This window comes from Danio rerio, chromosome 9, assembly GCF_052040795.2.
Source record: "Danio rerio strain M-AB ecotype USA chromosome 9, GRCz13ab, whole genome shotgun sequence".
Lineage (NCBI taxonomy): Eukaryota > Metazoa > Chordata > Actinopteri > Cypriniformes > Danionidae > Danio > Danio rerio.
This window is the reverse complement of record NC_141029.1, coordinates 41,326,086-41,338,379: the sequence shown is the minus strand read 5'-3', so window position 1 is coordinate 41,338,379 and position 12,294 is coordinate 41,326,086. Positions and strand designations below refer to the sequence as shown.

Below are 12,294 nucleotides of genomic sequence, written 5' to 3'. Positions count from 1 at the left end.
ACTATCGTAACATGACGAAGTGTTTGTACTACAGAACACAGGTGGTATAAAACTAATAATAATCAAATGACCCTTTAATCTTCGCAAAAATAGAGCTTTAGTAAAAATAGAGCACTTTAGGTTATATATTTTAGGGCAGGGACGGGAAATGTCCACGATTCGGGATTCAAACTTGCACGCCCTGAAGTCCTACTGCACCATATGTCAGTGTTCTAACCGCTAGGCTATTGCGCTGACAAAATGTATTAATTTTATATATTTTTTGATCACACTTCATAAAAACAGTTTGCAAAAAGACTTTGCTTGACATTCTTCATTTGTACATGCTATCAGAGAGGGAAAGCTTCGCCCATTAGTGACGATCTCTTCCTCAGTGGCAAAGGACGATAGTATTGTTTTTGAATATGCCATTATGCTGACACATAGGCATTTGTAGATCCACGTTCTTTTGAAAAGTAGGCTTGGAGCACAATCTCATTTGAATGTAAAGCAACAGTCACCAAAACAGCACATTTAGGATCAAAGCCTAAAAGGGGCAGTTTCAAAGAGTTACATACACACATACACACTCTAGGGACATCAGAGACTTATTTTACAACTCGTAAAAAGGGGCAGAATAGGTCCCATTTAAAGACATCAGTGTGCATTTATAAATATTAGTAACTGTATTATGACCCACAATAAGTTTAATCATTCAATCATTTGACATAACAAAATCTGTGTGAACTTTCTAAGGAGTCTGTAACGTTTTAACAATGCAGATTGAACCTTTATGGATGCAGTCATGACTGAGTAATTAGTACTTATAAATTAGTGTATAATGTGATATGAACATGTATTTTGAAAACTGAAATGCATCACTAATACATATTAATAGCACTATTATAAATGCATTTATAATTATAATCAAATCATTATCATTAAATGTATCATGTAATGTAGTATAAGGTTTGTTGTGTATTTATAGATATATTTACAAAATTGCTATGATTAAGCATAAGCTTCATAGTGCAATTTTAGGACATATTTAAAAAAATATCTACTGTAAAAATATAAATTATTTTCAAAATAGTGTGAAAAATATTTTTAAATGACCTGTTTGTTTGTTTTTGGTTTATCATAAATAATAGGTTGTGCAATGAAAATATGTATGTTAACCATTATTGATGTTACCATAAATTCCAAAAACGTTTTTAAATATGCATATCATAGAGTAGCTTTGTGATTCAATTCAATTTATCTTTATTTCTATATCACTTTTACAACGTAGATTGTCAAAGCAGCTTAACATAGAAGTTCTAGTAAATTGAAACAGTGTCAGTCCAGTTTTCAGAGAAGTTTAGTTTAGTTCAGTTCAGTGTGAATTACATTTCACTGCTGAAATGCCAAAAACTGAAGAGCAAATCCATTGATGTGCAGCTCCACAAGTCCCATACAAAGCAAGCCAGTGGCGAGGAACAAACTTAACCAATTGTTGAAAGTGAAAGATAAAATCTTGAGAGAAACCAGACTCAGTTGAACTAAGCACTCATTATTATCTTTAAATATTTTTTCTAAGTTTTTTCAATTAGATTTAAAGTGACACATTCATTTCATTGTATTTCTCTAGAGACTGAACTTTTGTCTGGTTCTAAAACAAGCTATTTTATGCCATAAAAAATATGTAGTGCACCATGTTTAGAGAACTTATTTGCTGCATGCAGCTAATAGCAAAACTGTGAGTGTATCGGAGTGAAGAGCACCACTGTTATCACTTTGATTGAGAGAAATGTCTGTTTACCCCTTGTGTGGTCTTAGAAGTCTATAGACCATTTCAAAGTGGCAATGTCACTGGCCCATAAACATTTCCTGCATATTGCCAAACTATTTTATAACTGCAACAAGAGGCAGTTTAAGCATATCTTAATGTTAAAACAGCAGCCATAAAATTATTTATCAGTACGTGTACCTTTTTGGATTCTTGGGAGCTATGGTAATTAAAAACATAAAATAGGAATTAGGACCACTGTTATTGTTTACCTCCTTCAAAATGGTCTATATTTTGTTTGTCCTGAAGTTCAAAAATGACTCTCCTTCACTAAAAATCTAAAATAAAGCAAATAATCTAATTTCAATCCAAAAATCTTTTTTTTTTGTTTTTTTTTTGCAAGAAAAAACGCAGTGGGCACAAATTGTATTATATAACATGTCATTATAATAATAAATCTACTTCATTTTGTCAAATAAAAGAAATAAATAACTGCATTTTATTGCAAATAATACACACCATAGAGCAGTGTTTCTCAACCACGTTCATGGAGGACTAACAGCTCTACAAGTTTTCCATGTCCCCTTAATAAAACGCACCAGATTCAGATCATCAGCTCATTAGCAGAGACTGAGAGACCTGGAATGGGTGTAACAGACTAGAAGTGTTGGTGGTCCCCCAGGAATGTGGTTGAGAAACACTACTCTAGAGCATCAAGCATTAAAGAATTTTTTCATAATAAGATAAATTTAAGCTTCAACAAGGATTTATCCATCCTAAAGACTTATTTTGTAATTACTAGTGCATTGTTTGAAATTATTATAAAAATATATTCATTTTTGAGTGAACTGTCCTTTTCAATCACCAGTCTTATCTGTCCCAGCAAGTCTGTATAGTTCTCTTCCAGCGGAAGTAGGCCAGTACTGACTCTAGAGGGTCAAAAAGAGTCATTGTGTGAGGAAATCAAATTATTTTATACATTATCTTTATTCTCAGGAGAGCCTCACCTTGCTCTTTCACTGTAAGGTAAGATAGTGATGAGGTCACCTTCACTGCAGTGCTACTCTCACAGGTGTGCGCTGACATAAGCCATTAACTAGTCAATTGTGTTTTATTGTTGCTGTCTATGTTTTAACAGAAATCCTGAATGGAGGGGTGTATGTGGACCAGAACAAATTCCTGTGTCATGCTGATACCATCCACTGGCAGGACATAGTGAAGAATGCTCGCCCTGATCACCTGGTTGTGCCATCCAACAGCAGCAGCTCCTGTGAGTACTGACCAGTCAGAGCAATAAATGGTAAAATAGTCATAAATGTTTACATTAGATGTTGCCTACGCTATTGTTGTCTATTGCAAGGAATGCATCAATAAAGCCGCCATTTTAGTACAGGGTAGCGCTCCTTTGAAATGAATGTGGGATCAAGGTGCAGTGGAGGACTGGCCATCCAGAGCCAAAGATATATACACATATACACATATATCGTTGATAAATATACGCGAGTTGGTGCTACTTTGATTAATGGTCAATGCAGAAAGTGACTGTATAATCCTCTATAATGTTACTTGTTTAGCACAAAAGTTCGTAACATACAAAAATGTAAAAAAGCGAAATCTTACTTATAAAATGTTCTGCCTTTATACTTTGTTTTCTTTGCTTGTTTGTTACTACACCTGTTCGCTGCGCAAAAGTCCAACATCTTCACATTGGCTTTAGTCTTGACAAGTTCGGTTGAATGACATTTGCCATGGGAGCACTGTACAAATGTGGCGGTGCTATTGACAGATGCTCAGGGTCCATATGCGATATCTACTGTATATATCTATGGTAAAAAAAATATATGGTCATACACTATTGTTTAATGGTTTGGGGTAAGAAAGATTTTAAAAATGTTTTAATTTATCAGTAATTTATTTATGCTTGCAAAATGGAACTTTATTTGACCAAAAATATGGATTACAATTTAAACATGATGATTATTCTGAATCATTAAAGTTTACGTTATTTAATAAGCATATTATTAAACATAATACTTGTTATTTATTTTTTTGTTTGTTCAATTGTTTCAGTTGTTTGTTTGTTTGTTTGTTTGTTCGTTCGTTTGTTTGTTCGTTCATTCATTTGTTTGTTTGTTCGTCTGTCCGTCCGTCCGTTCGTCCGTTGTTCATTTGTTTGTTCCTTCAATCCTTCGCTCTTTCGTTTGTTTGTTTCTTCATTCCTTCATACCTTTGTTTGATCGTTTCTTCATTCCTTTGTTCCTTCGTTTGTTCCTTCATCTGTTTCTTCATTCGTTTCTTCATTCATTCCTTCATTTGTTTCTTCGTTCGTGCCTTCATTTATTCATTCATTATTTTATTCTATTCTATTCTATTCTATTCTTTTCTATTTTATATTGTTTAATTTTATTTAATTTTATTTAATTTTATTAAATTTTATTTTATTTTATTTTATTTTATTTTATTTTATTTTATTTTATTTTATTTTATTTTATTTTTGTGGAAACCATGATACATTTCTTTTATATGATTATTTGAACATTTAAAAGAGCTTGGAGAAGGATCCCACAGATTTTATTAGCAATGTTTCTTTCATACAATGCTGAATAAAACAAAAATGTATAGGAAACCACCACTAAAATATTTTGTTCTGTTAAAAAAAAAACACAGCATATTGAAGTGATGTGATTATTTTTTTATAGCTAATCCCTAAAGATTTATTTGTTTTTATAGTTTTAATTTGGAGAGTATGTCCAAGCTCATATCATATCCTGTCATTCAATCCATGTTCTTGATCTATTTTTCTAGCCGCTGCCCAGATCATCAATATTGAAATGTAATCCACTATAATCCCTTAGTATTTTGGGGGAGGGATTGTCTTCATTGATTTGATTTAGTTATTTAGTGAGGTTATTTACATTAGCTCCTCAATTGAAGCAGCAGGGAATAAGCAATGCTGCTTTCACCAATTAAAATGCAATCCTGCCCTTCTAGTCAATGTTTATCAATTACTTTTTTTCCAATGTGTGTAACCTTCAGATTAGGTTAGAAGCAGCAGTGTGACTGGTAATGAGGAACGCTGAATGATACTGATGGTCAGTGTGAATAATTTAAAAAAAAAGAGACCATAAGCATCTCTGTCATTATTTACTTACACAGTCATTTTTGAAACATGAAATATGTATGTATGTCAAACAAAACAATTAAAAATGTTACAATAATTTTATTAGTCATGACTCTGTTTTAAATTGTATATTTTCATTGGGTTAAGGTAAAGTAAAATAAAAAAAAACTGTTGAAATAAAAAAACAAAAAACAAATCCACTATTTCTCTCTTATGCTATTCGGGAGCCATGTGCACCTGATTATTAGATTTGTATATAAAATAGCCTATGCAGGGTTTAAATTGTGCTGGAATTGTTCTGGCACCTCTAAAATCTGATCCGGCACCTCATTTTACTGATCCCCCTTTCTTTCAAGTACCCCCACCTCACTCTTCACTTTCTTTCACGACTTCCCAACCCTCTTCACTTTTGTCTGCGACATTACTCACCCCCCCATATGTACTCATCCCTCCATATATATATATATATATATATATATATTTATTTTTTTTTTACTTATTAGAAATGTTTAGAAATGTGTTGAAAAAATTGATCTCCGTTAAAAAGAAATTGGGGAAAAAATATAGTTTTTTTTTTTTTTTTTTTATGCAGCTAATAATTCTAACTTCAACTGTATATGTAATTGTAATGACAGAAAGGTTTTGTTACATTTAAAGTTCAAAAAGTAGCTTGTGAGCATCTGTATATGCCAATATAAAGTCGAAATTACCATACGGTATATGACTTCAGAAGACATGGATTATAAAGTGCACGTTTATGTTGCTCTTGTGTCCTCTTTAGGGCTCTACTCTAGGAGACATCCCATTTTGTATTATGCTGAATAAATGAAGACAGAAATTAATTTAAGCCCAGCTCTTAGAAAGGCAATGGACCGCCTGTTCTTTCCATATTTCACAAAAGTTACAGTGAATGATCAAGTACTTGAACAGAAAAGTGGAAGCGAGAGAGTGTGTAGGGGAGAAAAAAAGGTGACGTTTAAAATGGGAGATAGTCAAAAGTGCCTGGCCCATGTAGTTGAAGAGAGTAAGCCACTGGTGTAATTACTCTTAACTGAAGTGGAACAGGGACAGAGGACAACACTCCATCAGTCAGCCATGCTCACACTGCAATTACCCAACAGTCAATTAAGCTTGGGTGGCAGAACAGCAAGCGCAGATGAGTCTAGCAGAGCCATGCGGGCCATCTCCTCTGGGGCCGGCAGGATTGGGGCAGAGCTCCGGAGAGTCCACGAGAACATTGTTCTGTCAGTCAGTGATGACTCCTTCCCACTTCATCAGAGCAGGGTCAGTGCAGATGAAAAGAGGCCTGTACTTAAGTAGAATGATCTGGATTACAATTACTGCCATAAACCGTTACGAAAGAATATGAACAATGCATAACACAAATAGACCATTTAAAGGGATGTAAACGATAACATAATTCCTGTTATACATTTTTAAATTTTGATAGCCTCTGGGCATTCGAAAAGCTTGAAATATTAATAAATAATTTAATAATAGTTATAAGTTATCATTGGATTGCCTTTTTTAACAGTTATGAAATAGATTGACTATAAACAGGACATTTTCATGCGTCAACATTGAAATAGTCTGTATTCATTCATTTTTCTTCGGCTTAGTCTCAATTTCAGAGGTCGCCACAGCGGAATGAACCGCCAAGGATTCCAGCATATGTTTTACACAGCTGTTTCAGCTGTAACCCAGTATTGGGAAACACCCATACACATGCACTTAAACACTGGACCATTTTGTTTATTCAATTTAACTATAGCGCATGACTTCGGGGAAACTGGTGCACCCGGAGAAAACTCACGCTAACACGGGGAGAACATGCAAACTCCACACAGAAATGCGAACTGGCCCAGCTGAGACTCAAACCAGCAACCTTCTTGCTGTGAGGCGACAGTGCTAACCACTGAGCCATCATACTGTCTGTAATGGACTATATATTAAAGATATTTTTTGAATAGTTTTATAGGGGCTCTTTTTTTGAGCCAATCCCAAAAATGCTTTTAACAAATATAGATGTAACCTCTATGGCTGTGTATATATATTAGGAATGCCACGGTTTTCAATATAATATTGTACCGTACGGTACGACCTCCACGGCTCAATATGCGCTTGTGAATTGCGGTTTTCTCAAATTTGTGTTTAAATAGTTTATGTGCGTTTTATATTTCCCCGAATTGACTGTGTGTGCCTGTAAATTCATAAGCTGAGATGAGGAAACTCCTATTCGCGAGTAAATATCCAATCACTATGCTCTAAAGTTAGGGGGCGCTTGACCATCATTCCACACTTTAACATTGCTAGCGGCTGTGTTTTACACGTATAACCATGACTGCACATCTGTAGCGCCATCACCCAGCAAATTCACTGTCTAAAGGTAGGATAGCAGGGAAGGTAATAAAGTCCACTGATGTCCATGTAAATGTAGTCACTGTTATACAAAGACAACGGATGCCGCGTACATAGGATGAAGCTAATTTGAAGCCCTCATCCCTGGTCAGGACTTAACATAACATAATAATACTAGTAATAATAAAAAATAAAAATGGATAAAAATTCAACAAATAAAAACAATACAACAAACATGTACAGTATATACAGAGCCACAAACATAAAATGTAAGCCAATCTGTACACTAACGAGAAATAAAAACCTGACCAACTTGAATGAATAATACTGCACTTAATGTTTACATTGTTGTAAAGATGTTAACCATTCTTTTAGCTTAAATAATATAAACAGATGGCATGAATAATACATAAACATAAATAGATTGAGTAGATCAAAAATTATTGTTAATCAGTTATAGTGGTTCACTTTCTGAGGCAATCCCAATTTCTTTTAATATCCCAAAGATCTTCAAATATGTGTACATGTCAACTCTGTGGCTGACATGAACACCTACAGTATACCTTTATGTGGTGCACTATTCAAGAGTGCAACCATTTCTATTTGAGTCAAAAATCATAGTGGAAGATCTGAAGTGCACTTAATCAATCCCACAATAGCGAGTGCACAAACAATTTACTCTTAACAGCTACAAAATACCCATAATTCACGGTGAGAGTTTGCAAGACAAATTCATTTTCCTATCTGACCACAAGATGGTGTCCTCATCGGAATCATATCAGTGCAAGTTTCAAAATGAAATACAGTTTAGTTCAAGTACCTTTGTAACATGACAGAGATCAAAGTACTTTATTTGATTACTAATAGACAGCTCTGCTATGTGTTAAATAACTATCATACGGTCTGACCATGAAGATTAAAATCTAACTGTCCAGGGGATTTATCAATTAGCAAACAAAATGGCTTACCTTCTGGTGTGCTAAGTGCTCAAATTCACTCCCTCATTTTCATCCACTCCTTTAAGTGGACTTATGTAGAGAATAGTTAATGAGGGGATATATGTGGAGATTTTGGATACAGCATGTATGATTGTAGCTACCTACAAAATGTAAACGAAGCATAATGATGGTATTTTTATTAAACTTGTTGAACATGCATTGTTCATTATCATATCTAAAGAGTTCAGAAGTAAAAACCTCAAAGTGTCTTAAATTTTAATTTGTCTAAAATTGTCATTTGTCATTGTCATCTGGACATCCTTTTTTAGGCTCATTTCACTTGTATGGCAATAAACAGTTATTTTTTTTTATTACTATTGTTATTTATTTTATTTTTTGCCTTTAAAGTGAAATAACTGAACATAAACATAGGAGGCTACAAAAATACTAATTTAAGAAGAACATTTGGGATGTCACTTAAAGGCTTTTGCAAACACAATTTATGTGGTAAACACTAGAGATGCCAAATGTAAAGCCATGTTCTGTAACTAGCAATAATGAAATGTGTTCTCTTTTCTGGTTACAGGTCAGAGGTGTCACAGAGCATGTAATGGACGCTGCTGGGGGCCTAAGGAAGACCAGTGTCAAAGCTGTGAGTTTCAGAAACTTTGTTATTCAAACAATTCACTCTGTCTGAAATGGCCAGTAAATGCCAGCATGTCAGTGTGCAAAAGGTTTTCTCAACCTTTGGTCGCCTGACAGATTGTCACTTACACAAAACATTGTGTGTTTGGCAGTTATTCCTCACAGGGCTTCAATCTGCAGAGCTTTAGTTTACAGATCAGGCTTTTAAGCTATGTATTAATATGATGTCACAATCTGTTTGATGATCAAGGATTTTTAGTCATTGGCTTAGGGGTTAGCAATGTGCCAAGTGCTTTGAACATTAGTTATGTGAACAATTGTACATGTAGATATCCAAGGTATGTGCGTATGCCAATTCTTTAGAGTTGCTGAAGATAAGCACTGCACTTCAATCAAGCACTTCTTTATAAATGTTCACCAGTGTCTTCTCTTTTCTGAACCAAAAAACTGTAAACATGATATAAACTTACATAACTTTAAAAACAAGCAGCTTGAGTATGATAAACTTTTTGAGAATTGTCATTCTGTTAAAGCAGTGCAAAAACTGTATGAAGTTTGGTCATTTGCAATGCTTTAGTGTACTTGTCTGTGCAGTATGAGGATTTTAGCATTTTTTGATGTTGGAAAATGTTGGAAACTAGTGCAGACAGAAATCATTTCTGAATAAAAACAGTGTTTTCAAATATAGTTAAAAAGACACTTGAGCAATAAGCAGTTCAAGGCCAGAAAAGATTTAAGTGCTTTGAAATGTGCATTTTTTTCTTCATTTGATGTTTGACGTAATCTCAACTGATACATAAAAAGAGGGTGGTAGCTCCTTCATAGTTTCTATATTAAGGCAGTGACAGAGTGACAGACTGCAAGCTTTAAGTGTTTTTATTAGTTGTAATTTTTCTAAAAGCTAATTTTGTCACTGTTTTGGAGCACACTAGCTTACATACTTTAAAATATCGGTCCATTAGTTAATATTAAGCAATGTACACTCACTGTTCACTTTATTAGGTACACCTTACTAGTACTGGGTTGGACCCACTTTTGCCTTCAGAACTGCCTTAATCCTCCGTGGCATAGATTCAACAAGGTACTGGAAATATTCCTTGAAGATTTTGGTTCATATTGACATGATGGCATCACACAGTTGCTGCAGATTTGTTGGCTGCGCATCCATGATGTGAATCTCCTGTTCCACCACATGCCAAAGGTGCTCTATTGGATACAGTCTGGTGACTGTGGAGGTCACTTGAGTACAGTGAACTCATTGTCATGTTCAAGAAACCAGTCTGAGGCCCAAAGTGTGTCAAGAAAATAGCTCCCACACCATTACACCACCACCAGCAATGTGAACTGTTGATACAAAGCAGGATGGTTTCATGCCTTTATGTTGTTGACGCCAAATTCTGACACAATGTTTTTCCAATCTTATATTGTCCAGTGTTGGTGAGCCTGTGTAAATTGTAGCCCCGGTTTTCTATTCTTAGCCAACAGGAGTGGCACCCGGTGTGGTCTTCTGGTACTGTAGCCCATGTGCTGTAAGGTTCGGCGTGTTGTGTGTTCAGAGATGCCCTTCTGCATACCTCAGTTGTAACAAGGAGTTATTTGAGTTACTGTTGCCCTTCTATCAGCTTGAAGTAGTCTGGCCATTCTCCTCTGACCTCTGGCATCAACAAGGCATTTGCGCCCACAGAACTGCTGCCATGTAACTGTCTGAGCAGTTGAACAGGTGTACCTAATAAAGTGGTCGGTGAGTGTACTTACTAACACGAACAAACTTAGTAATACATTTATTACAGTATTTATTCATGTTTGTTAATGTTAGTAATTTAAATAACAGTAGTTTGCTATAATAATGGATTAGTATATGTCAAACTCAGATGAATAAATTCATACTTAATGTTAGTAAATACATTAACTAACATTAATTAAGGGACTATTATTCTTGAGTGTTGCCAAATACTGATACTTACATCTAAAAAACTTTATTTTACTTTCATGGGACCTTTAAGGAAAAGTCTCTAGAACAGCCTCTGTTGCTTTTATTATATTTTAAAGTCATATTGCTTTACAGAGCATACCTTATCAAGCGGTAAGAATAAAAAAAAAAATCTCTTAGAAGAGACTTTTATTCATGAATATAATATCCGGACTCTGCAGAGACAGTGAGGTGAAGAGTCGTTCCACTCTGTGAGAGTCTCCAGCTTTCTCCACAGGCACCTCCAGCAGGCCAAGGCTCGCTACTTTTCTCCCTGTGGAGGATAATTGAAGAGGGAGACAGGAAGCCTGACTCTCCCTCTCCTCTCACATGTAGCTGTGGAAACCAGCTTGCACTTAAAACTGCCAGGATTAATTACTTCAGGTCCCTCAAAACTCTCCCACGTAGCCAAATCCTCCACCTCCCTTCTTTAGACTGCTTCTCAACAAGCTCGATCACAACACGTCGGAGCTGTGATTTCCCCTGACATGCTTTCATAATGCAGTCAAATGCTAAGTCAGGCTGCTCAAAAACATGTCATTACCTCGTCTAGATAATCTCGCTAATGCAGCCATAAGGGCATATTTTGAAGGACAAAACACTCCAGTGTAAAAAAAAGGAAACGATTTTTTGAAATTTTCATATTGGAGAAAATCCTCTCTTGGCAGTTAGTTTGCGTTGCGGTACTCTTATGTCATTAGCATGAGCTAAAGGAGACGGAAAGCTAATAAGCTCGCATGGATTCTGAGCCAGATCATTTCTGGAGACAATTTCCACAGAATGGTATGCACATCACCCGCTCCTTGTGTATTCATAATCAATTTATATAGAGCTAAGAATCAGATTTTCTTTTTTTTATCCTGTAGTTTCCAGTCATTATTTTAGGGAATTTAGGCGAGAATTTGTTAATATTTACAATGTACTCTTTAATATTGTTTTGAATTGAACATTTAATGAAATGTACTCAGGCCATCTAAGGCCCCACTTACACTAATACGTTTTAGTTTTCAAATGAATGAAAACCATCTACGTCCACACTAGCATTTCACCCAGCGTTTCTGAACAACTCTCCGTTCACACTATACCGCTGAAAACGCACATCACATGACCACACACTCTGGCATGCACTGCAGCGATGAGAGTTGTACACGTTAGCCTGTTCATTAAGGATCTATCGCTGGATCTAATCTAGCAATATTTGTTAAATGTGATATTTAATTTATCTTGTCTTTATCTAACAACATATTCCCTGACTTTTGTTTTTCTTTTGAATCTACTACTTGTTCTCAGGTAATGTGTTTTGGCTGAGCACAAGATAAGTTAATATATTAATAATAAAAACAACGTAACTGCACATTTGACTGATTGCTTGTCTTTATTTCCTATTTTATATAAACTTATTGTACAATATATTTTTTTAATGGCCAAAAGAGAGGGTATGTTTCATATTTTTAATGAAAATAAAAGGAAGCAGTTATTTTATTGGGTCAGTCTTGTTATAAATATGCATACAGAG

General features: G+C 35.0%; 1 protein-coding gene across 8 annotated transcripts in view; it reads left to right on the top strand.

Annotated features, from left to right (window-relative positions):
* The window catches only part of erbb4b (erb-b2 receptor tyrosine kinase 4b), a 655,930-nt gene that overhangs the window by 456,172 nt on the left and 187,464 nt on the right, over positions 1-12,294 (top strand). For all 8 annotated transcript variants that reach the window (XM_087268193.1, XM_087268191.1, XM_087268190.1 and 5 more), the window contains 2 exons: positions 2,886-3,017; positions 8,751-8,816. In XM_087268193.1, the coding sequence (XP_087124319.1) occupies positions 2,886-3,017; positions 8,751-8,816 (198 nt within the window). The remainder of the gene's footprint in view (positions 1-2,885; positions 3,018-8,750; positions 8,817-12,294) is intronic.